This window comes from Erpetoichthys calabaricus, chromosome 3, assembly GCF_900747795.2.
Source record: "Erpetoichthys calabaricus chromosome 3, fErpCal1.3, whole genome shotgun sequence".
NCBI classification, from domain to species: domain Eukaryota; kingdom Metazoa; phylum Chordata; class Cladistia; order Polypteriformes; family Polypteridae; genus Erpetoichthys; species Erpetoichthys calabaricus.
The window spans coordinates 256,338,801-256,366,398 of NC_041396.2; the positions used below are offsets into that span (position 1 = coordinate 256,338,801).

Sequence of the window (27,598 nt, forward strand, 5' to 3'; positions counted from 1 at the left end):
TGACCAATCAGCAAGATACAAACTTTATTACTGAAAACAATGCGAGCAAAATGTAAGGATACTGATATTAGCATTTAATGAGTAACAGAAAAACAGATCTGGGAGAATAATAAACTAACTGGTGCAAAATGTAATGAATGATTACGTTGAAGTTTACTATAACAATAAGCATTGGCAAAAAAATGAAATAAAATGAACAAAAAGATCATCATTTTTGATATGTAGCCTCACTTACAGACAAAACCAAATGGTACCTGTACCCTCAGCAACTCTACTTTGGGTGGATGGCACACCACAAAGGGGGATGTTGGGGTAATGACTTTGGTGGACTTTCTGTTTTTCTGCTAAATTGATGAATGGATCTTGCTGTAGTCTGTGGTCCTCACACATCCAGCTTCTGTTTCATGGATAGCTTGTAGAGAATCTGGTAGCCATCATCCCAAGCATAGATCTGTTTTTCATTGGGGTTGTACTTCAGGCTTGAGTGAGAGCCATAACGCTTGGGAAAGTAGACGAGGGGGGCATCTTCACTGGTCACCATATCACTGACATCAAAAACACATTGCACACGAGAGCGGCTGGGCAACTTGGTGTTATAAACCACATAGACGGTGCCACAGATTACAAAGGCCGACTCTGCATTCTCCCGGGGGCAAGGTGTGTCCCACATCTGCTCAATATCTAAAGTCTTGGGGTCCATCTTTGCCAAACAGATGTTTTTCTCATTCTCCTTGGTGGCATAAATAGCCCATAAGCCTTCTTCATCTGCTGCGAGGTCAATGTAGGTCTGAGGGGAGAGGCCATAGACTGGTACCTGCTCCTCAGAAGGAAACACAGCACTGTCCACAACACTCTCATTCTTCAGGTCAAACTTAATCACTTGAAACTCCTGGCCTTCTTTGATGTAGTAAGCATAGCCGTCATATATAGTGTGCCCAGAGCCAGCCCACGGGAAGGGCAACTTGATTTTCCTGGCCCGTGTCAATCCCAAGGATGAGGTAAGTTCACGTATTGTGGCAAATTCATAGATGACGTGTCCATGTGAGCTGTTGAAAACATAGACTTTATCTGATTCAGCCACTGGGTCTTTTGTCCATAGTCCTATAGGTCCACCTATCCTCTTGACAATCTTCATGGCCTTGATGCTAGAGATCATATCTCTGCAATCTGTAATAAAGACAACAACAGTGAAGAATGAAAAGGTATTTGCATGAACATTTAAAAATTAAAGTTTGTGGCAAAAGACCACATAATCATGTTTAAGATCAGATGTTCTAGAGGATTTAAGATAAAGAAAATTGTGGGAAACTGCCATATTTAAGATTATGCTGTGTTTATGTATTTCTTGACCCCCCGATGGACTGGTACCCTCTCTGTGTCTCTTTCCTGCCCTATGCAAGGAGCTGCTGCAATAGGCTCCCTGATTCTGAGTTGGATTAGACTGGTTTTAAAATGACTGACTGACTGAATGCACAACTAGCCTCAACCAACACAGGTCATTTACCACTGATGCCCACCTAGTTGTGTTCTTGTTTGGCATTAAGTTCACCTTCTAACAGGACAATGATCCTAAGCAAAGAAATGACTTAGGGACGACTTTGGGTATGTTCATCAGTTGCCCAGACAGCGCTCAGATTTGAATCTAATTGAACATCTCTGAAGAGACCTGAAAATAGCTGTCCATCAATGGTCTCCACCCAGCCTGACAGAGCTTGAGAGGATCTGCAGAGATGAATGGCAGAACATCACCAACTCAAGGTGTGGGAACCTTATCCAAGAAGACTTCAGGCTGTAATAGCTGGAAAAGGGGCTTCAACTAAGTACAGAGGGAAGAGTATGAATACTTGTGTCAATGGGACTTTTCATTTTTTTATTTTTACTAAATTTGCAAAAATTCTTATCAGGGATGTCAATATAACATAAAGATCTTGGGAAGCTCCGATGTAAAGCTGCATGAAACCCCAAAACCTCCCAAGCCTGCTAGATGGCAGCATCCCTGGGCTTTGGTACCTGTTCAGAAACCTGCAGGGAATGATGGGAATGATAGTCCAGTGGGGTAGCCCGATTGTGGTCCGTGGGTGCTGCAAGAGGATGATGCAAGGAGTTATACTCCCTACTTTGTGGGACTTCCAATTGACCCGGAAGTGCTTCCACTGGGCTGTGCCCTAGCACCAGAAGGACTCCCAGGTCAAACATAAAAGAAGCCATTCAACCTCATCCAAGCAAGTTGGAGTTCGGTGTGGAGGACAGACAAAGCTCGCCTGGTAAGTGTGAAGGAGGGACAAAGAGAGAAGAATTATATTTGGTTTATGCCACTTTTGGTGCCTTTATGCAAGGTATTATTCTTAATAACCCTTTTATTTATACCAGGACTTGTGTATATGAGATTGTGTCTGGGGTTTGGGGTTCTGGTGGTCACTATATATACATATATAGAAGGTTGCCGGTTCGAATCCCCATCACTGCCAAAAGAGATCCTACTCTGCTGGGCCCTTGAGCAAGACCCTTAACCTGTAATTGCTCTAGGGGCGCTGTACAATGGCTGACCCTGCACTCTGACCCCAAGGGGTATGCGAAAACTAACAAATTCCTAATACAAGAACTTGTATAAGGTGAAATAAATATATAGACCTATAAATAGCTATGTGCGGCTCATGCATACGGGCTCTGTTCTCATCCCTACCACCTTTGCCGTCACTTCCCCTACCTCTTCATATCTTAAATCATTCTTGAGGCAGATTGAAGACTTAATTGCCAGCTTAAGTGAAAAATTAAGGAAAAGGTACTAAGTAATTGCAGTACAAACACTGACTTAATCAGTTTTAATGTGAAAAGATGCCGATGAAAGAAGAGAAGAAGCAGGTTGCTAGGGTGGAGAAAAGAAGAGCACCTCCAGAAGCAGCAAGCTAATCAAACTCTGAGCAAATGAATGCTAAATATACAGAGAAAGAAAGAGAATGAAAGCTATGAATGCTCAAGTCAAGTATATTCACTGCACGTTATCGTGCAGTGCACCGTTACTGGTATAGATATATTTACCAAAGCAGAAACACCCACAGCATGTTGTAGATGTAGCATATACAGTGAGAGAAACACAAATGTGCTAATTTGCCTCATATACACCAAGATTTAGATAACTACTAATGCACATAATGAAAACTACACTCATGGAGTTAGATACACACATACAAATAAGTTCGCAAATGTTGATCTATATGCGGTGGGTTGGCACCCTGCCCGGGATTGGTTCCCTGCCTTGTGCCCTGTGTTGGCTGGGATTGGCTCCAGCAGACCCCCGTGACCCTGTGTTCGGATTCAGCGGGTTGGAAAATGGATGGATGGATGGATGTTGCTCTATAGATGTTGGCAGTTGCCTCATAATCGGCCACTAGAGGCTTGTTCTGTTCTGAGTTAATGTGCTCCTGCTTGGACAAAACAAAGACATCCATCCATCCATTTTCCAACCCGCTGAATCCGAACACAGGGTCACAGGGATCGGCTGGAGCCAATCCCAGCCAACACAGGGTGCAAGGCAGGAAACAAACCCCGAGCAGGGGGCCAGCCCACCGCAGACAAACACATTCAATTGTCAAAAGACTAAACTATGGTGCAAATCAGTAAATGTATGTGGACACCTGGAATCTACAGCATTATGGCAAACCAAACAGCACCTTACCAGCTCACCTACCTGTTAGTTTCTCATACTTGCCCTTGTTCTTCTCCTTCACTTTAGTGACCTGCTGTTCAACAAGCTTGTCATCCACTTCCACACATGGTGGGGCAGGGTGTTGGGTCTCCAGGTAGTCCATCTCCCTCTCCATGCGATCAACACGGGTGTTGACATTTTCCATATCAGAACGCAGCGTCTCTCGTTCTTTCTCCACGTTCTCTAAGACACCAACAATCTGCTGTTTGAAGTCCCTCAGTTCAGTTGCGTATCGATTGGTCTGATCATGCCACACCGAAATGCGGTCCTACAAAAAGAAAGGGGGTGCGAGTGTGAATTGTTTGTTTTCTGTCTGAGTAATCTGCCAGTTTAACTTGAAACTTTGTATCATGTTCTTGTCCACATGAGGTGTGCTATGTAAAGGGTGTTATGTGAAAATAAGGACTAATTGATTTTAGCAAAATTAAGATTTTCCAGTTTCAAATATAATTCAATATGGAGCAATGTGATGTGTTGTAATTCTTGATTAACAATAGTGTGCTCATTACTCAATAAAAGGTGCTATACAAAATAAAAAATGTCTTTTACATTGTCACTCACATGCGCATGGGAGACAGTTTAAGGGCTCAAATAAATGCGTTTCTCCTCCGGACCAGGGGTTGGCACTGTACTCTAACTCTTTTTTCTCTTTCCTTCTGCAGACCATCAGAAGAACTCGCCTCATAACAACGTCACTTCCACTTCCACTCCTGCCTCTGACATCATTTCTGTTTCCAGTCCCGCCTCTTCCTATCAATCAGCTATATGTTGGCCATCTTTGTCATTGTACCTCTGTTTTGGACTCAAGTTTGTAAAGGCATAATGTTGCTTTTTTGCCTTATATCCACCCTCATCTTTTCAAGTATACAGGGTGGTTACCGCAAACATTTTACTGTCTACCTACATTTTACTGTTATTTTAAGAAGACTCCAGTCCCAGACATAATTCAACATAGAGTAACATAATATAACATAACCCTTCTTTAGTTTTTAAAGCAACTCATGATGGTGTGCTCTGGTCCAGGCATTATATAAAACAGCAACTTGTTAACTCCTTTAATGATTGTGTTTTGGTGTGATGAAGGTGATTCCCATGTCAAGCATATTATCACTGACTCTCACTGAGACAATTTAGATTTGACAACTGTATGGAGGTACACACTCTTAAAAATAAATGGGCCAGAGTGGTTCTTCAGAGCGATGCCATAGTGGAACTATTTTTGGTTCCTGAAAGACCCATCCGCATGAAGGTCCCAGAATGAACCTTTACTTATTTAGATCCATAACAGGCTCCATACTGTAAATAACCATGAATGGATGGCAATAGATTTGTAAAATCTCAATTGAACATGATTTTAAAAGGACTGTACCTGCATACAATAACACAGGCTAAGTCCAGGTTTTCCTAATGAGTTAGTGTTCTACTAGGTAGCCCAACATATCATGTTTTTTATACATATTAGGAAGTTTTTCAAAGCAGAAAGAACCAACTTCACATGCAAGGAACCCTTCCCAGAATGAAATGGTGCTTTGGCAAGCAATAGTTCTATGTGAAACCACACAACCCAGTAAAGAACTATATAGTGCCGTTAAAGAACATTATTTTTAAGAGTATACTTTAACCTTCTCAGCTGACAGATGTCAGGCAATAGGCCTTAGCCGGAAAGTCTTGTGAAGCTGATCAGAAGTGCATCTTATTCTGGTAAAGCTGAAAGGCAAAGCAGGATTTCAAGTTTTTTTGCTTAATTAGAAACTGCAGCTTTTGACTCCCATGGGAAAATAATCTTGACTTATTATGATTATGATTTAGAATCATTTTCTGTGTGTTTTGAGAAACTGTAAAATATCCTGACATCCACTATTAATGGAGATAAGAACATGTAAGGCAATGTTTGATGTGTGTGAGAAGGGAGGTGGTTGCCGTCTCCGACACATGCTTCAAAAAGAGTTTTCTCAGTTCACTTGCTGATCTTCTTAAACACTTTCATTTCAAATACTGCTTTTCTGACACGTTTGTAAAGAGTACAGCTCAGCTGCAAAAACAGGCATTGGCAAGGAACCTTTCATGGACACAATCATGGAGTTGTTGCTGTTACATACTTTTTTAAGGAGCTCTCTCTCCAGTAAGAAATATTTTTCTTTTTTTCTTTTGATTAAGAACACATAATTTGCAACTAAGAAAATAATCCATCTGATACTGAATGAAGACTGCTTGAACTCACCCATGTACAATAATTCTTATAACACTTCAAAAGAGGTCCACCGAGTCAACAAGCTAGTTAAAAGGGCAACTCTGGACCCCCTGGGGGTCGTAGCAAAACAAAAATAAAGTGCCATTATCGGTGGCGCAGTGGTAGCGCTGCTGCCTCGCAGTTAGGAGACCCGGGTTCGCTTCTCCGGTTTCCTCCCACAGTCCAAAGACATGCAGGTTAGGTGGATTGGCGATTCTAAATTGGCCCTAGTGTGTGCTTGGTGTGTGGGTGTGTTTGTGTGTGTCCTGCGGTGGGTTTGCACCCTGCCCAGGATTGTTTCCTGCCTTGTGCACTGTGTTGGCTGGGATTGGCTCCAGCAGACCCCCGTGACCCTGTGTTTGGATTCAGCGGGTTAGGAAATGGATGGATGGATGGATAAAGTGCCATTATGAACAATGCTGCACATCCCCTCTTTGACTCACTAACATGGAGGACTTTCAGCCAATGAATTATTCAGCAGAAGTGCGTCAAGAAATGCTATGGGAGCTCCTTTATACCAACAGCAATACGTCTACATAAAATCTCACTGGGACTGGGACTGCCAAAGCACAACTTTTTACTCATTCTGGTGTGAGTTCAGACCAAAGTGTGTATGTGTATATCTATCTACTGTATTCAGGGCCGGATATTCCTATAGGCTAACTAGGCTTCAGCCTAGGGCCTCAAGATCAAGAGGGGCCTACATTCAAATTGTTAGCAAAATTTTATTATCTCTCATGTAATTTACAAACTTAAAAATGGAAGGTGAAAGGGCCTCATAAGTGGAATAGCCTAGGGCCTCTTTTCATATAAATCCGGCCCTGACTGTATTTATGTATTTATTTATTTAAAGAGCTTCTGTAAAAAGCCTAATTCCCCCCCGGGACAAATAAAGTTCTATCTATCTATCTATCTATCTATCTATCTATCTATCTATCTATCTATCATGATGGAAACCAGGGTGTCAGTGAACCCCAAACTCCAATATGAACACACCAACACATTCCCGGGTTCAAATAATGGAAGGTTTATTTACCAAAAATCCTCCAAAAGTAGCACAAGTACAAATACAGGTTTTCCTTCTCTCTCTTTCAATACTCTCTCTCTTCTCATTTCCTCTCACCACCGCACTGCCCTCCTCCAGTCGAGTGTTGCCTTCCTTCCTCCCAGCTCTAACTCACCTGGATAAGGTAATACAGTCCCTTTTATTAAGGACTCTTAAGGCCAGGGCGACTGTCTGTCGGAAGTATTTCCGGGTCACATGGCAATTCCATAAATTGGGGAGTGTATCTCTCTACAGCGCCTCCTTGTGGCACCGATGGTCATCAACAGGGATGTATTGCCGGACTACATCTACAAGCATTCCTTGCTGATTTCTGAATGGGTGCCATCATGGAGGGCTGCTGCCATCTAGCACCTGGGGGAATTAGATATCCCTCTGCGAGAGTCTTTCCCTGTCCTTCCTTTTACTCCCATCCTGGGAAGGTGCTGGAACCATGTCCGGCTGGGATGTCCATCCATCCCCTAGGACAGCCTTGTTTGGGTGCGAGCTCCTTCCTTCTCTTGACTGGGATACCATTCTCTATCCTTGGGGTGTCCCGTCTGGGTAAGGGATCTTCCCGACTCCCTGCTGGGATGCCTGTCCATCCTGTATGCCTCCTACACTCTCTATCTATCTAAATTAATTCTTCTGTCTAATTTTTACTAGCTAGCCAAGAGGCAAAGATTGCCCATTCCTTGTCTAAATGTAGTCCCTTAAGGCCATTAGAGGAAACTCTTGTAAAGCTTTCTATTGGTGGTAAACTGGGTTGAAGTAAAGGCTTGGAAGGAAAGACAGCCCCCATGCTATAAAGGTCCCTAGAATTGAATATGTGGGGTACAATACCAGCAACGACACAGGTAAGAGGTTACAGGTAACAGCTGAAAGTCTGGTTTTGACATTTCTTTTTGTCCCCCTAAGAGGTTAGTTGGCACCTTTCAGGTCAGATGCATGTCTGATAACACTTAAACTAGACTTGCCTTTACTGGAATGAAAACAGAGTAGCCAAGGAAAGATCATTGGTCCATCTACAAACTCTCCAAATGTTTTGATTGCATTGAAGTGTTGCAGGGTGAAAAATCAAGTCCAGATGGTACACTAGTCCATTACAGGATACCTTTACACACATGATATAGCATAACATTCTCAAACCTGCTCAATGCAATTTAGGGTCACAGGAGGATAACGTCCATCCCAGTAGCATCTGGAGCAAAGCTGGGACTGTCCCTGAATAGGAAGTCCATTACATTACCCACTGACTCACACAGGGTTAATTCAGAATGGCCATTCAAACTCAACTCAAATACAATTGGGAATGTGGGATAAATTTATAGTGCCCAGAGAAAACCCCCACAGAAATGGAAAGGACGTGATGACAACAAATGGAAATGGACAGAAATGAAAAGGATGTGATGACAACTAATAGGCCAGGATTTAAACACAGGGTTATGATAACCGCATTAACTGTATACACCCAAATACAAAGCATTCAATGTTTACTTTATTAAGATCTTTCCCATAGTGACCACCATCTCAAGACTCTACAAGTCTATAGTTGATGCACTTCAAGGACTGGCAACTCATTTATGGCCAAACAGCAACTCGGTGGTGAGGACCACACTGGCAGCCTTCAGTTTTATGCTATGAATTAAGCTGTAAGCTGTACCTGTTAAGCAGTTTTGTTTTCTTAGAATGTGGAAATGTTTCTCTTATCAAATGAACACTTATAACACATTTTAAAAACAACAGTATTAGCACAAATACATTGTCATATCAAATTTTAACATACAGTGAGATCTGGAAGATGATAATTACATGTCATGCCAACTAGTATTGGTTCCTGCTTTATACCCAAACCTGGCTGAGATTGGTTTCACCAATGTGCCATTAAAGTGAAGTGTGTTGGTTCAGAAAAAAAACGGATGGATGAGTATTTTTACTTAAAGAACTGGTTTCTGTGCATATTGCTCAATATTCTTCCACCCAGATTTAGTTGCATTTCTATGCTTCTGAGGCATAACCTTAAAATGAACTTTGTACTGATGGGTACGATGTACTTCTTAACTGCAGAACTGATCAGAAGTTTCTTTTGTTTTTTTATCTGCTTTCAGTGTCCAAGCCCACCCTACTCTGTAACCCTGAGGGTCTACAATATATAACTGTATGGTTGAGGCTTTCCTTTTGAGTATGTGGGGCAAGTTATGTCTGTGCACATGAATGATCACCCTAATTAAAGGAACAGGTTTCTTTATTTCTTTAATTACCTCCACAATATGAGTGCTTAATGCATCTCTAACTGGAGAGACAAAGGATGTCTGATGTGATCTGTAGCTTGAAAAGAGGGAAAAGATTATAAATAGGGGAAAGACAAAAAAGACAAAGAAAGAGAAATGCGCAATTAAGAGCAGACATGAGGAAAGCAAATTGAGATAAGAGAAGACACACAGGTTCACCTGTTCAACATGTCTCTGCTGACTCCACTCATTTATTTTAAAATCAATAAACAAAAAGGTATCGCTAGCTAAGCAGAGGAAAGTTACCCTCCAAAATGCCAACTCCCAACTCCTGATATCACGTTTCCCCCTCCCCTCGGCCTGCAGCCTCTCTCTTGGATTAGTGCGAATATATTGCTCCTGCAAGTGAACTACGATTCTTAGCATAATGAGAGAAGTCACAAAATCAACTGGAATGTTCAAGCAAATTATAGAAAAAGCCTGATCTAAATCCATTAAGTAGTTCTCTTGTTCACTAGCTAAGCGGATGTAAGGTATGCCCTGAGGCTGGTGCATGAATGAGGAGGGCCCCGCTCCCCTCTTCTCTGCCCACTGTGTCTCTCTCAGATTTGCCCAAATAAATCGGATAATGCAAGCGAACTATGATACTTAGAGCAATGACAGAGGTCGCAAAATCAACCGGAATGTTCAAGCAAATTCTAGAATAAAACAATCTAAAACCGCTAAGTAGTTCTCTCATTCTCTAGCTAAGCGGAGGTAAGATACGCCTCAAGGCTGGTGCGTGAGTGAGGAGGGCCCCACCCCCTTTTCCACGGCCCGCTGCATCTCTCTCTGATTCGCCTAAATAAATCGGTACTGCAAGCGAACTATGATACTTAGAGCAATGACCAAGGTCGCAAAATCAACCAGAATGTTCAAGCAAATTATAGAAAAAGCAATCTAAAACCGTTAAGTAGTTCTCTCGTGAAAAGCGGACAGACAGATGGAAAACAGACAGACATTGGATTTTATATATAGAGATTAGTTTAAATAAAATTAGTTAGCCAATTAATTGATCATTCAACTTATCAATTTATTGTGTCCATTTATGACTTGCAATTGCATGCAGTTAAACCCTGGCCAGGACCAAGAATATCACTAAGGCATGAAGACTGGCAGGTGGCAAAACTGCTCCTTGGCAGCTCCATGCCATCCTGTAGTAGGTGTTAGTAGAAAAGCCAGTCGGTGTCGCAGGCACAAAAACTCATACAGATGTGCAGGACAGACAGCGCAGCAGGATATTTTGTGTTTCTATTTAAGGCTGTTGGACTGATAATGCAGCAGTGTGCTTCATGTGCCCACAAGGGTGCAGGACAGACAGCACAGCACAGTGTTTTGTAGACACTCATGACATTGTGTGTGCAGAATAATACAGCAAAGAGTATTATAGAGTCTCATCAGTCATGATGCATGAACAGGGCAGTGGGATGTTTAGGACTTTATATGGAGTATGAACAAAGGATATCACAGCAGAGTGTTCTTGTGGACTCTTATGAGGGAATAAGATGGACAATGCAGCAGGATGACTTGTGGACTTTGTGAGGGATGGCCGACAGTTTATCCTGGCCAATACCCCCAAGCCGCCAGATGGAGCCATCCCTTCAACATGGAGAAGCCCCAAATTCCAGCAGGGCATCGTGGAACTTGGAGTCTTTCATCACAGCCCTGCTGGATACCATGGGGGCCACCAGGGGATGCTGCAGGGAGGCTCAAGGACTTGTATTTTCCATATAACCCGGAAGTACTTCCCAGTCATGGGGACAGAAGAAATGACGTATCTTCTGGGTTGAAGAAAAGAAGGAGTTTTCATCTGATCTGGAAGTGCTGGGAAATCACGTGGACTGGGGGATCAGAAGCACTTCCGGGTCAGGGAACATAAAAGGACTCTGGGAGATCCCAGCAGGGAGCCGAGTTGGGAGGAAGGGTGACTGAGCTGCTGGGAGTGGAGGATTGTGTTTATCGATTAGTGAATTGTAATTATTGTGATTATTATTGAGTATTGTGGAGTGGAGGGTGCTTTGTGCACATATTTATTACAATAAATTCATTATTGGACTTTTATCTGGTGTCAGTATGTTTTGTCCGAGGGTGTAAGGGGACGATAGCGCCCCCTATCTGTCACAACTTTCATAGGCGTATGGAGTATGGGTGCTTTTGTAGACTCTAATGGGCACCTCCCCTTGTCAGCTGGCAACAAAAGGCACCTAAAATAGTAATTAAGTGCATTATGTGCTATTGGAGACAAAGAGCAAGAAGCATTCAGACTTGGACTCTGTGAGCAATTGTAAGAATAAAGTAAGTGCTATTCCTTCCATATCTGCTCACTCCCAATTTCAATGCAGAGTATTTTTGCAAGAATTTCAGTTTTGAATAATGTAATGTTATTTTAAAATAATTTTATAAATATTTTTATAGAATTTGTGTATTGGTTTTGAAAGGATGGTACAATGGTGCACCATTAATTAAGGATTTGGGGTTCAATTCCTGACCCTGTCACTGTTTGTACAGACAGTGCATTTTGTCCCCAAGTTCACATGAATTATTCCCACATACTTCAATTTCCTTTAACATGTTTGATTAAACTAGCCTTCTATCACAGTGTTTATAGGTTTATAGGGTTATATTGTCAGTGGATGTGTACTTACTGTAAGCATTTCTCAAAGCAGACTGGCATCCTGTCTGGGGTCAGTTCCTGTCTTAAGTGCAGTATTGTCAGAAAATGTTTTGGTCCTCCATAATACAAGAATGTTCTAGAGAGAGTCTTACAATAGACAATTTTTACATTGGTATCATGGTATCATATTTGGGACTGAATTAGCTGCCTCAGTATTCCAGACAATGGGTTACCTTCCAGTCCAACAACTGTGCACCGTTTTTTTTTTTTGATTTACCGCAATTTGCACAAAATGGTGACTGTAAATTTTCCCACTAGTACGAACACTGAGCCCATTCAGGAGGGGATTTGCCTCCTTGTGAACTTGAGGTGGAATTAGTGGGCTTGGAAATAAATGCGTGAATGTTATGCAAGCTCACATTTCTGGCTTAGCTCATGTAGCAGGTGGGTTCAGGAAATGGATCGATGAATTTCACAATTTCATTGTTCTTATCAACTATTATTAGACAATACATTCATGCAATATTAAACAGCAGCAGTAGTAGCCGTAATAGTAATATTACCACATGTGCAGAGTACAGTGAAATTCTTACTTGCATGTCCAACCAACATGCATGATAAGCAAGAATCTATTAAAATGCAGAATTTCAAAAACTATTTCATATGCATTCATTTTTATGACTAATTGAAACAATTATCCATCTAATGTATATATAATTAATGCAATATTTATTTTCAAGATGAGATAGACAATGGGATGCTGCCTAGAAATTCTGAAAGACAAATTGCAGGTAATAAGGAGCACTAATTGGAGATTTATTTGTTAGAAGTACAAAGAGTGCAAGGAAAAAGAAAAAAAGAAAAAGAAAATGACGGTTATCAGTAGAGCCGTTTGCAGCCCCCCTTCCTGTTAGAGATCTTGAAGGCAGACCTGCTAACAAGCAATAGGGGACCCAGTCTTTGTGCCATCTAATTTATTCAACATGCATGAAAGATCAGATAATTGAGCAAAAACCTTGTGGATAAACAAGACAAATTACACAGCAGTAATGTCCATTAGGAATAACATTATATAAAAATGACTGAAGTGAATAACATCTGTTTAGATGCATAGCTGCCCCTGGGCTCCTCCACTCGAAGGTCTGCTTACAGCTTTTCTATCTGTTCCTATCCTTACATGTTCCCCAGCCCTGAGTATTTGTGGGTAAGTGTCCATCATCTCTCTCCATAATTGTTTATGTTTGTCCGTCTCTCTCCTTCTTTCCTTTATAAGTGTTTGTATGTCTGACATCCACCACCACCACCAACCCAGATTGCAGGTAAGTAAGTTTCCCTCCACTCTCCTGTCGTTCATTGTTCATGTTTGTCTGTTCCTATATAAAAGTGTGTGTGTGTATTTCTGTCCTCCAGTACGTCTGTGTATGCTGACACTCCCCTGCCCTGTGTGTAAGTGTTCTCATTTCTTCATTGATCTTGTCTGTCCCCCTTGTGAGTGTGTACACATTTGGCCCCTTTAATACCCGTCTAACCCAGCACACATCCCACACCATAAATGTAGAGTATATCAGAAGCTGACCCTCTATTTTTATTTTGTGTTCACGTCACCCTGTCATTGCACTCCCCTTATGGTGACCTAATGTCCCTTATTTTTCAGGGTAGTTCTACTTTTTTTGCCAAATTTTGGTGTCCCAACTCATTTGTTCCATCCATCCACCCATCCATTTTCCATCCGAACACAGGGTCACGGGGGTCTGCTGGAGCCAATCCCAGCCAACACAAGGCAGGAACCAATCCCAGGCAGGGTGCCAACCCACCGCAGGACACACGCAAACACACCCACACACCAAGCACACACTAGGGCCAATTTAGAATCGCCAATCCACCTTAACCTGCATGTCTTTGGACTGTGGGAGGAAACCAGAGCACCCGGAGGAAACCCACGCAGACACGGGGAGAACATGGAAACTCCACGCAGGGAGGACCCGGGAAGCGAACCCAGGTCCCCAGGTCTCCCAACTGCGAGGCAGCAGCGCTACCCACTGCGCCACCGTGCCGCCCTCATTTGTTCCATATTTTAAATATAACTAATTTCTCAGTTCAGTGACATATGCTGCCACGGGCAGCCTGAATGTCATTCAAGAAAGAACGCATTGCTAAGGGCAGCACGGTTGCGCAATGGTAACTCCTGTGTGGAGTTTGCATGTTCTCCCCGTGTCTGCATGGGTTTCCTCCGGGTGCTACGGTTTCCTCCCACAGTCCAAAGACATGGAGGTTAGGTGCATTGGCGATCCTAAATTGCCCCTAATGTGTGTGCTTGGTGTATGGGTGTGTGTATGTGTGTGTGTGTGCATGTGCCCTGCCCGGGATTTGTTCCTGCCTTGCGCCATGTGCTGGCTGGCATTGGCTCCAGCAGACCCCGGCGACCCTGTGTTAGGATATAGCGGGTTGGACAATGACTGACTGACTGACACTTTGCTATATATTCAGAACAGAAAATACCAGACCAGTCAGATATTCTGCATTTATTAAGCAAAGCTTCCAAACATGGGAACTGTGCAAGTGCCTAAGATGTCTTGCTTTAGCCACATGCTTAATCTATTAATATATTGGGCTCTTTTAATGAAGAACTTTCAGAAAGAATTTGAATTTATGAATATCTATTCTATCTATTGGACCTGAACAGTACTTAGATGGGAGACCATCATGGAAAACCTAGGGTTGCTGCTGTAAGAGGTGTAGGTGTGGCCATCAGTGTGCACTTACCCTGTGATCTGTATGTGGCTGCCAATGCTCCAGCACTTTCATGGGAACACTGTACTGCAAATATGTTGCCCTGCTTCAGATGAGACATACAACCTGAGGTCCTGATTCTCTGTGGCCGTTAAAGATCTGTAGGCAGCTTTTGAAAAAGAGTAAGGTTTTTTCTGATGTCTTAGCTAAATTACCCATCATGGCCTGGTCATTCTGGCCCCCTACTCATCCCCTGTCCGTGACTGGCTAACTATCCCTCACACCCCTTCACCACCTAATGTGTGGTGTGCATACTGGTGCAAGACTGGCTGCAGCTGCATCATCCAGGTGGGCGCTACAGAATTGTGGTGGTTGAAGTGGCTCCGTTCTCCTAAGCGGTTTGAGTAGTGAGAATAGCACCATATAAATGTAATGTATTATTATTATTATTAGCAGTAGTACTAGTAGTAGTAGTAGTTTAATTATTATGATTATTATATGTCTAACACACTTAAGCAGATTTTCTATTTCTCAAAGGGTAAGTGTGCCATAACAAGAGCTGTAACAAGTTTTTTTCTTAATAAGCATAATCCTGAAGCCATCAACATGTATGCAAGGGAAGTTCTGTTTGGATATCATCCAAAGGTTCAAGGACATAGCTTCAGATCTGGTGACTGTTCAGCCAAACTAATCCAAAAAGTCTACAATCCCAAGTTTACTTCTGCATGTACCAAATAGGAATCCATCATTTGCAATATTTTAACTAACATGTCAGTGAAAGGAGTGCTTTGAGATTAAGAGTGATATTCATTTGTTAGTCTTAGTACAAATGCATAAAATCATAAGGCTTTTAAATTTTTTCTGTTATTTGTTATTACGTTATTTTTTACTTTCAAGTGGACCTCGAGTGGAATTTTCTGCTCTGACTGGAGAAACAACAGATTTGCAAGCAGAATATAAAGTGATTGAGAAATTTTCTATTAGTGAAAAGATTGTACGATTTTGTGCAGACAATGATAACACCATTTTCAGTGGTGAGATGAGCTGGATGGAATGATGCCTGGAAAAAAACTGCAGGAAAAGATGAGAAAAGACATTAAAAGTGTTGCTTGTGCTGCACACATTGTACATAACTGTCTTGGAGGAGGCGGAGTGGTGGCTCTGAGGTAAGGATCTGCGCTGGTATCCCGAAGGTTGCCGGTTCGAATCCCTGTCACTGCCAAAAGAGATCCTACTCTGCTGGGCCCTTGAGCAAGGCCCTTAACCTGTAATTGCTCCAGGGGGCGCTGTACAATGGCTGACTCTGCACTCTGACCCCAAGGGGTATGCGAAAAAACTAACAAACACTGTTGTAAGTCGCTCTGGATAAGAGCGTCTGCTAAATGATGTAAATGTAAATGTGTGGTGTAGTGGTTAAGGCTTTGGACTTCAAACCCTGAGGTTCAGGGTTCCAATTCTTCTACTGACACTGTGGGACCCTGAGCAAGTTGCATCATAAATTTTGTAAGTCACCTTGGATAAAGATGTCAGCCAAATAAGTACAGCCGTGGAGAGTCTTCCAATTGATATGGAGTGTTTTGTTGTGGATATACAGTATACATAATTTGCAGACGGTTCCCCAGCTGTGGAAAACATCCTGTGTGGTCCCAGTGTCAAAGAAAGATCATTCCAGGATCCCAAGCACTTCAGATTAGTTGCTCAAACTTCATACATCATGAAGACCTTTGAGAGGCTGGTACTAAAACAGCTACAGCCCCTGGTTTCAGAGCATCTGGATCCTCTGCAGTTTGCCTATCAGACACATATGGGTGTGGAAGATTCTCTCATCTACAGGGTATATGCTCCACAGAGCGTACTTTCACTTGGACAAAGCCGGCACCACAGTCAGGATAATGCTGTTTGATTTTTCCAGTGCTTTTAACACCTTTCTGCCTTATCACCTGGGAGAAAAGCTCAAGGCTTTGCATCTTGATGCCCCCACAATCTCCTCAATCATGGAGGACCTGACTAACAGACAGCAGTTTGTGAGGCTGAGGGATTGTGTGTCAGAAATGGTGGTGTGTAATACTTGATCACCTCAGGGAATTGTCCTGTCACCCCTCCTGTTCACCCTCTACACAATGTACTACCAGTACAATACCAGTGCTTGCCATCTACAAAAATTTTCAGATATCTGTCATAGGCTGCATTAGTAATGGAGATGAGAAAGGAAGGCTGTGGAGGACTTTGTCTTCTAGTGCAGAGACAACAATTTGCAACTCAACATTAGCAAGACTCCTGCGGTGGGTTGGCACCCTGCCCGGGATTGGTTCCTGCCTTGTGCCCTGTGTTGGCTGGGATTGGCTCCAGCAGACCCCCGTGACCCTGTGTTCGGATTCAGCGGGTTGGAAAATGGATGGATGGATGGCATTAGCAACACAAAAGAGCTGGTGGTGGACTTTAGGCATGTGAAAGAGCCTCTGGGACAAGTCACCCTCCATAGGAAGGACATGGAAATGGTGGCGAGCTACAAGTACCTAGGGGTCCATGTAAACAACAAACTGGATTGGTCTGACAACACAGTGGCACTGTGTAAGAAGGGCAACAACAGACTGCAATTCCTAAGGAGACTCAAGTCTTTTGACATGTGCAGCAAGCTGCTGAAAATGTTCTACCAGTACATAGTAGCCAGTGTGGTGTTCTATTCTGCAGTCTCAAGGGGAAGCAACTTAATCTCAAGAGACGCACAGTGCCTGAATAAACTTATTGGGAAAGACTGCGCCATCACAGGGTGAACCCTGGACTTCCTATGAAATAGATCTCAGTCAGTGAGGATTGGCAAAAATACCTCCTTCACGCTGTTCATTAACATTGGCATTCCACAAGTCTTCTGCCTCAGCCCACTGCTATACAGTCAATTCTCCTTTGACTGTGCAGCAAAGCATGAGGGCCACAGCATCATTAAGTGTGTGGACAACACCACTGTGATTGGCCTCATTAGTGACAATGATGTAGCTGCCTACAGAAGGGAGGTAAAAGTCCTGACTGTATGGTACGATAACAACAACTTCTTCCTGAATGTCGAAAGAACAAATGAGGTCATTGTTGAGTTAAGAAAGATCAAAGGCAGTCACAAGCCACTCCACGTCAACGGTTCCCCTGTCCAGACAATTAGCAGTTTCAGGTTCCTGGGTGTCCAGATCACCAAATGCCTTTCATAGTTTGACCAAAACCACCAACATGCTTAAAAATGCCCAGAAAAAGTTGTTTTTCAAGAGGAAGCTAAAGAGCTTTTGGGTGGGAAGTGAATTTTTAGTGCTGCCCTATTGAAAGTATTCTGACTGGATACATCACGGTGTGGATTCATAACCAGACTTGCCAGGATTTCAAACTCCTCCAAAGGGCTGTCAGTACAGCGTATGATTGAGGAGAGCTGAATCCATCATCTCTGACAACAGCCATCCAGCTCATCCTCTATTTTCCATTCTTCTTTTGACTGCTACTGGAGCCTCACCACTCGCTCCTCCCTCTTCAGGGGCAGCTTCTTTCCAGAGGCCATGAGATCACTGAACTCCTAGTAACCTGACCCTACCTGCCCTGCATTGAGTACTGTACCCACCCGCTGATTTATATGTAATTATACTGTGCACAACTCCTATGTGTTTATTGGTTTATTTATTTATGTTTTGCTACTCTTATTTATTTACTGTATTCATTTATACTGTACATAACTGCAACTGTGTCACAAGAATTTCACTATGCTATTGTAGTGAATATGACCATAAACATCTCTAATGCAAAAAAATATATAGCATGGCAGCACACCGTTTCTTTCTCTGGGACCAACTCTTGAATGAATATTTCAGATATACAGAAAGCATACTTTCTTTCTCAAGACAAATGCCCCACAGTTTTGCTATGTGAGCTTTGCGTAAAATTAAGGATTTCTTTTGTTACAGAGCATTTCACAAAGTAGGGGAGATTATTCCGTGAAAGGACATAATTGACAGAGAGGTTACACTGCATATTCACAACCTTAGAGTGTTTTGCAACCATCCATGTAAAGGTACAGTTGGAGGTTTTAGTCAAGGATGGAAATATTATGACAGAAGAATATTACAGTCCTGTCAAGAGCTTATATTCAAACTTTGTTAAATATCTGGACCACTGGAGCCATTCATTTGAGGAATCACATAAGTGGGAGTGGATCTTCTAAAAGCATTCTGGCATGGCCTTTTACCATTTCCATTCAAAAATCTCCTGTCTAGCTGTAGCTAATGAAAACACAATTTAATTAATGGGCTAATGAAAAAGAAATAATTCATTATCATATTTCTGTCTGGAATAAAGAAAATATAGACATTGTTGATGGATGTGCAGATGTTTGTCATGAAATTGAAAAGAAAACTATAAGTTCCAATATGCAATCTAAATCTATGCAGTTGTTTTGTGTCTACCTTGAACTTCTGTTCCAGTTGAGTGTGTCTTTTTGTTAATGAATAGTGAACATTTCTGCTTGAGAGTTACCCCAATGAAGGAATTGTTATTTGTCCATGTTAATTTTGGAATTGAACGCTGTTATTTCCATGAGTCTGTGTCAAGCCAGTAAAGATGATTTCTTTTATACCATGGCTTGAAGACTATTTTGGAAGGTGATATCAGTCAAAAAATGAACGACTGAGAATTTCCCTAGGTCTCGCTACCTCTCAGTAAAGTTATTTCAAGCTAATTATGAGATACAATTAACAAAGTTCCCAAATGCCTATATCATATTATCTTACCAGCATATACACACTGGTTAGTTTATCTGAGCTTAAAAATATACATTCTAATAAAGGACAGAGCTCCATTTTTTACATTTGATTTACATTTGCATATCATTCCTAGAGTTCTTGTCTATATGTATAAATGTGTCCCACAATCCAAAAACACATTGTTATTCCCGTCAAGTTTGTTTTGCTGTTTGTTCAAAAGAAAAACAGATTAATGGCTCCCATTTTCTCCTCTCCTTTTCCCCTCTTTAAAATGGTCTCAAACTTAGCCCACCCCATGCTCTAAAACTTTACTTCTCTTGCTGGCCCTTGCACCTTATCTTCTGCAGCTTCTCCCCTCATCTCCAGACAGCATTATGACATTGATCCTGTCAGTCAGGACCACCTGTGACTGCATTTGCCTTCCTCCAAACCTATTTGCTAAACTCCTGTTTAAATGCACACAGTGTATTACCTAAAAGCTACATCTTCCTAAATTAAATACACACAAATAAAATATTACGCATCTTATTTAATAAATTGAAAAAACATAAATGTTTATCTTCAATACAGCCCTTCAGTCTTCTCCACTGTATCTCTATCATTAACCCCTCCTTTCACATGCATATATATGTCTGTCCCCCAAATGTTCATGCAGTTCAAAGAAGCTTTATTGACAAGTAGTGATGAGTAGTAGAACAGCTAAGCTCCAATATGCATGCAGTTTCTCAAAATGACTCTGAAATTCATTTTCACAATCGCAAAACTCAAACTCACTAAAGAGTTTTTGGAGGTTTTACATTTTTTAGGGTTCAAAATAAGAAATAATACACCCTAAAGCCTTGTTCACACTTCTGTGTTCACCTATGTTCTTTTAATTCCATACCACATTGGTAAATTGAATTTTTTGCATGGCTCCTGTTCACATCACTGTGGAGGAGTGCAGTTCCTTTTTTTAAAAAATGAGAGATGCTGTATATTTTCCACATGAAGACAAACCAAATCACATTTGTGCACATTACTGAGTTTTCTCTACAAGCAAATTCAGTATGCAAAAAGTCACCACTGCTGACAACCGCCATTACCTATCAACTTTTCCTAGTTGAGGAAATAAATGCTTGCTGATTTGGTTTTTCCACTAGAAATTGTTATTTAAATTCTACATGACAGGCAGACATATGTGGAATTAATGCATTGAAGCACTTTGTCTTGTGTTAGTGGCGTGAATTTTGCTGTAAGCAAAATGTCATTTATTTTGCAAACTTTTTTTTATGAAGCAAAACACTTAATTTCTCTGGAAATTCATTTTTTTGTGAATTGTTTAGTTCACCTCTGTTGACTAGACTTATCACACAGTAGAGTTAGAAACATATGCAGTTCATGTGGGTCTAATCTCCATATATATTCTAAACTGAGCTTGTTAACTCCATTATAGGGCTGTGCAGAGTTGGAGTCTATCACAGAAGAATCAGCTACAAGCAAGAGTCAACCCCGAATGGAAACCAGTCCATCAGAAGACACCTTCAGATACGCACTCCTACTAGTATCGCAAGACATAGATGGACTATATTGATTCTACACAGACTTTAACTGAGTTGGGACAGACTCTCTTGGCAAAGTCATTTGATAATTTCCCTGACTCTAATTGGATTTTGGAGCGGCCGGTGTTCATGTCAGGATCTCCTTTTTGGACCCAGCCCTGCAGGTTTGTAGTGACTCACAATGATCAGGGAATTAACAAGTATAAAAGGCATGCTGCCATATTAGACCATTAGAACATTAGAACAATCTAGTTGAGAACAGGCCATTCAGCCAGACAAAGTTCACCAGTCCACTTAATTCTTCTGAAAAAACATCAAGTCGAGTTTTGAAAGACCCTAAAGTCCTACTGTGTACCACACAGGTTTGTTCTAAATTTACCTTTAACAAGTTTCCAACTGTGTCCCTGTGTTCTTGATGAATTCATTTTAAAATAACAGTCTCAATCCACTGTACTAATTCCATTCATAATTTTAAACACTTCAATCATGTCACCTTTTAATCTTCTTTTGCTTTAACTAAAAAATTATCAGCTCTTTTAATCTTTCTTCATAACTCATCCCCTGTAGTCCTGCAATCAGCCTAGTCGCTCTTTTCTGGACCTTTTCTAATGCTGCTATGTCCTTTTTGTAGCCTAGAGACCAAAACTGCACACAGTACTCCAAATGAGGCCCCATCAGTGCATTATAAAGCTTGAGCAGAACCTCCTTGGACTTGTACTTTGCACATCATGCTTTATAAACTAACATTCTGTTTACCTTCTTAATGGCTTCTGAACACTGTCTGGAAGTTGATAGCATATAGTCCACTATGACTCCTAAATCCTTCTCATAAGGTATACTCTCGATTTTCAGGTCTCCCATTGTGTATTCAAACCTAACATTTTTACTTCCTATGTGTCATACTTTACATTTACTGACATTAAATTTCATCTGCCACAAATCTGTCCAAGCCTGTATGCTGTCCAAGTTCTTAGTAATGATTTAACAGATTCCAAATTATCTGCCAATCCACCTATATTGGTATCATCAGCAAACTTAACCAGCTTCTTACTTATATTCCTATCTAAATAATTTATATATATTAAAAACAGCAGTGGCCCAAGCACTGACGCCTGTGGAACACCACTCTTAACATCAGCCAATTCTGATGAGGTTCCTCGCACCATCACCCTCTGCTTCCTGTGTCTGAGCCAATTCTGAACCCATCTAAAAACATCACCCTGAACTCCCACTTGTTTGAAGTCCAACCTCTCATGTAGCACCTTATCAGATGCCTTCTGAAGTCAAGAAAAATAATATCATAAGCTCAACTTTGACCATATTCTTTTGTTGCTTCCTCAGATAATTCCAGCATGTTAGTAAAACATGACCTCCTCCTTCTGAACCTATGTTGATTGTTCAGAAAAACTCCTGTACTTGCCATGTGCTCTTCAATTTTATCCTTTGTGGTGGATGGCCGGCTTCATATTCCGGCCCTCACCCCCAGGCCACCAGGAGGAGCTCTCCCGACAGCATGGACGGGCCCCGAATGGACTATGTAGTTTTTATACACAGCCCTGCTGGATACCTTGGGGACCACCAGGAGTTGCTGTAGGGAGGCTCATGGACTCGTATGTGCCCTATAACCTGGAAGTACGTCCTGGTCACGTGAACAGGAGAGATGACGTACTTCCAGGTTGAACAAAAGGACTTCTACCCTGACCCGGAAGGAATAAGGACTTGTGGGTAATGGAACAGGAACACCTCCGGGTCAGGGGGTATAAAAGACTTTGGGAAAGCCCAGTACACTGAGCTGAGCTGGGAGGTAGGGTGGCGAAGTGTCTGGGAGAGGAGGATTGGTATTTGTGATAGTGTTTATTGATTATATGAATAGTGTGGAGTGGAGGGTGCTTTGTGCACAATATTATTGTAAAATAAAGAAGTCTTGGACTTTCACCTGGTGTTTGGAGTTGTACCTGAGGGTTCAAGAGGTGGATCAATACCTCTACTGCTACACCTTAATAATTCCTTCCATTGATGTTCCTGTGATGCATGTTAAGCTTCATGTTAAGATTCACTGTGGAGTTATTAGTCTTATACACCTTATACAGCTGTTTTTTCCTTTGCAGGAAAAACTCCTTATTAACCCACTGCAGTTTTTAAAATTTCCTATTAATTCCAACTTTATGTATGTACCTGCCCTGCATTATGTGTAAAACATTTTTAATCCTGTTCCAATGCTCCTCGATTGTCTCCACACTTAAAAGCTTATCCCAGTTTATCCTCCTTAGACATTTGCTCATTTGCTCAAAATTTGCCCTATCAGAGATAAACTTAACAATTTTAGCCTTTGCATCTGTTCTCTTATAAAGCATTGTACAATGTGGATTGTATTATATTATGGTCACTTGACCCTAGTGGTTTAATCACGTCTACACCCTGATTATTACAAAATACTAAATCCAGACAGGGTTCACCCAGCATTGGTGCTTTAATATACTGTGTTAAAAAAACAGTCACTGATCTCTTCTAAAAATTCCTGGTCTTATGCTCTGCCTTTTGCAATTAGTTAAAGTACCCCATGACTATAATATCCCCTTGTAAACCTCTGTTTTTAATATTACTAAAATGATGTGTGTTTTAATTACTGTCTTGCTGTACTAATGGTTAGGCTTGAATGGCCTCAGGTAACTCCAAAATAATTGTCATTGCCAGGAAATGACAATTATGATTGTAAGATGGAGGTGAAACCTTCAGGAATTGCTCTCATACAAATTAAAAAAAAACATGAACAGGTAAAGCAGACTACATCTAAGATATTTTCAGAGATGATACCCTGGTCCAGAAAATGTTCAGTGAGAGCTAGGAGTGGTCCAGATAAACTGGGGAGATCTAGGGGGTAAGCAGTTATTCCATCCATGTGTAATAACTATGGTATATGCATCAGTTAAAGAATGTATTGTAGGGCAATCGCTCTTGATCTATATTTCTCCATGGTACCTCAGTGGACTTCGAGAATATGTGAGGACCCCCATGCACAGATCATTATATTTACCCCCTTGTACTTATGCTGTGATTTAACTACAGGCTAGTAGCTGCAGTGCACTGTGCTGTGCAGATAAACGTGAGCAAACACCGGAGAAGCATTTTCATGGCAGTTGTAAATGTATTCCAGCTAAATTATACTGCATACAGATACAACCTACACTCATTGGCCACTTTATTAGGTACACACGTTCAACTCCTTGTTAATGCAAATATCTAATTAGTTAATCACATGGCAGCAACTCAGTGCATTTAGGTATGTAGACATTGTCAAGACAACCTGCTGAAGTTCAAACAAAGCATCAAAATGGGGAAGAAAGGTGATTTCAGTGACTTTGAACGTGGCATGGTTGTTGGTGCCAGACGGGCCGGTTCGAGGATTTCAGAAACTGGGGTTTTTACACACAACCATCTCTAGGGTTTACAGAGAATAGTCCAAAAAGGGAAAATATCCAATGAGCAGCAGTTCTCTGTGTGAAAATGCCTTGTTGATGCCAGAGGTCAATGGAGTATGGCCAGACTAGTTCAAGTTGATAAAAAGTCAACAGTAACTCGAATAACCACTCATTACAACTGAAGTATGCAGAAAAGCATGTCTGAAGGCACAACATGTTGAGCCTTAAAGCAAATGGGCTATAGTAGCAGGAGACCACACAGGGTGACATTCATGTCGGCCAAGAACAGGCAACTGAGGCTACAATTTGCACAGGATCAACAGAATTGGACAACAGAAGATTGGAAAAACGTTGCCTGGTCTGATGAGTCCCATTTTCTGCTGTGATATTTGGGTGGTAGGGTCAGAATTTAGCATCAACAACATGAAAGCATGGATCTATCCTCTCTTGTTTCAACAGTTCAGGCTGGTGGTGGTGGCATAATGGTGTGAGCGATATTTTTTGGCACATTTTAGTCCCCTTAGTACCAACTGAACATTGTTTAAATGCCACAGCCTACGTCAGTATTGATTCTGACCATTTTTATATGTTTATGACCTCAGTGTACCAATCTTTTTATGGCTACTTCCAGCTGAATAATACTCCATGTTAAGATTAAATCATCTCAAACGGTTTTCTTGAACATCAAATGGCCTCCACAGTCACTGGATCTCAATCCAACAGAGCACCTTTGGGATTTGGTGGAATGGGAAATTCACATCATGGATGTGCAGCCTACAAATCTGCAGCAACTGCATGATACTATCATGTCGATACCGACCAAAATCCCTAAGGAATGTTTCCAACATCTTGTTGAATCTATGCCACAAAGAATTATGTCAGTTCTGATGGCAAAAGAGGTCCAACCTGGTGCTAGTAAAGTGAACCTAATAAAGTGGCCGGTGAGTGTATGAAATGTATGTTAAAGGGGGTCTTTGACAAAACAGACAGTCATGGTGTGCTGTGTGTAATATATTTCGGATACTGATGAAGTGGTACAATTTAAAAAGATAAATTTAACGTTCTATAGCTTGATTTTTAATGATTTGAAAATCTGTAATAATTTATAAATATTTCAGTCATTTTGTGGCTCCCCTGGAAGTTCACTGAAGCTCCCTAGTGAGTTACGGAGTTCTGGTTGAGAATCACTGCCCTAGGCATCTTCCAGTTTTTACCCAACATGGCCAGCTGGGAGGAGACATCATAAAGGGAACAAATTATGCAAATGATCTTGGAATGAGTTGAAATGCCATAAGAAACATTTGTGAATGTTCTGGGGGAATTGAAGTTTCGTCTGTTCTACATAACTTGTTGCTAACATCACTCTGAGCTTGTTGAACAGGCTAGAAAAGTGATGGATGGATAGATGAGTGGATGAATGGTGTCCATATGTATCTCTAGAGTGTCTACATACCTCAGATCTTCCATTCTCAAGCATTAGAGTGCTCTTCAACTTGCCTGCCTGTTTCCACTTACAAGTGGACGCGTCTTAACATATGTGTATGATGGCGTGACTGGCATATCATTAGATTAGTAGATACAGAAGGGGTGGCAACAGGAACAAGTAATCTGGCTTGCTTGCATTTCTTCTTTATTCAAAGCAATTTGACTGGAATTTAGCTGCCTCCCCCACCCCTTCCTGCCATGCTCCAACAGAATGCAGTACTGAGCAAAATATGCCTTACTTCTCAAATGAAAGTCCGGTAATCAAAACCAGAAGAAGTCAGGCAATAGTAAGGTGCATTCCTCACCAGAGGTGCAACATGATACCGTTTAGCTTGGCAAGCCATGTAATTAAATGATGAGAGCCACATGCAAACCTCCAGAAAGACAATGGTGGGGGAGATTGTAGTGTATGGCGCAGTAGGAATCCATGGAAACTGAGACGAGTCATTATGAATGACCCTGCAACCAGACCAACGAACAAATTCAAATAATCTGTGAAGTCTCAAAGTACCGGTACTGAGTGACGCTGGCCTCACAGTGAACCATGCTACGCAGCTTTTATAGTTAGTCCTCTGGGGACTACGCATGAGATTTCATGCCAACCCTCTATGCAGGACCGACCGGACTTACCTCAATAGCTAGCAATCGCCTCTCCAAATAATCAAGCAGTGCTTGCTGCTGGCCGTGGGTCAGGGTCAAGAAGGTGATAAGGAAGAAGGCCTGCTTTAGCGCCATGGTGCTGAGCCCAGTGATGGAAGAGGAGAACAGTCAGTCGGTCAGTCAGAAATAGGCCACAGTATGTTCTGGGCTGGCTGTCCGTAAGTTAGACCTCCTACTCCTCCTCCTTCTCCTCCTCCTCCTGTTGAGGCTACATCTGCTCCTAGGAAGAGGCGGGGCAGCTACAACATCTGGCATTGCTGCCCAGCTTTGTTTTTGAGCAGTGGGCAGGTCCTGGGCCATGGTGGATTTGTTTTTCTTGACTTGGCTGCCTCCTTGACGCCACACAGAAAGAATGCAGCTAATGGAGTCCCAGAAGATGTTCATTTTTACGAATAAACAAACCTAAAGAGGAAACAAACTTCATAAAATGAAGGAATACTCAGAGGGCAAAGTGAGAGGGGCTACAAATTATGTGTTAGTATACTTGGACAGAGATGTTTTGACAATCTCCAATCTATACAGCATATAGTACCTTTCGTTTCAACAATTCATGTGGGAAAACATGGGATGCTTGTTTCTATAATCAACACAAAATGCATGCAGTTATGTGCCTTTTGTAATATCATCAAGGGGATGAGCTAGAAGATGAATCTTCACTTTTGCAACTGGCAGTTCAGCTTGTCAGCCATTTGGCTTCTTTTACTCACTTTCAACCCTGCTAGTATGTGTCCTTCAGAAAAATATGCAATAATCTTTGATGTCATTTTTAAGGGGAATACTTCACTGGAATATTTCTCATGAGCATTTTTACTATATTAGCTTATTTCAGAGTACAGATGGACAATGGTTTGCACCAGCGCCATTAGGATGCCATCAGTAGAACATTAGAAAAATTATAACAAGAACAGACCGATCAGCCCAACAAAGATTGTCAATTCTATTCACCTAGTGAAACAAATCAAAAGTCCCTAAAGTGCTACTATCTACCACACAACTTGATAATATATTTCATGCATCTCTGGTTCTCTGTGTGAAGAAAAGCTTTCTAATGTTTGTATGTATTTTACCCCTAACCAGTCTCCAACTATGTCCCAGTGTTCTTGCTTTAATCAAGGCATCTATTTACATTTATTTGCTTAAAGTGAGGTCCAATTCCTTCTCTCTTCACACT

General features: G+C 41.6%; 1 protein-coding gene across 1 annotated transcript; it reads right to left on the minus strand.

Moving 5' to 3' along the window:
• olfml3b (olfactomedin-like 3b) lies at positions 1-26,588 on the minus strand. The gene is made up of 3 exons (XM_028798093.2): positions 26,398-26,588; positions 3,689-3,974; positions 1-1,167 (listed from the first exon to the last, which is right to left on the minus strand). The coding sequence occupies exons 1-3, from the start codon at positions 26,500-26,502 to the stop codon at positions 383-385; spliced, it is 1,176 nt and encodes a 391-aa protein (XP_028653926.2). The 5' UTR covers positions 26,503-26,588; the 3' UTR covers positions 1-382.
• Positions 26,589-27,598: the final 1,010 nt, after the last annotated feature.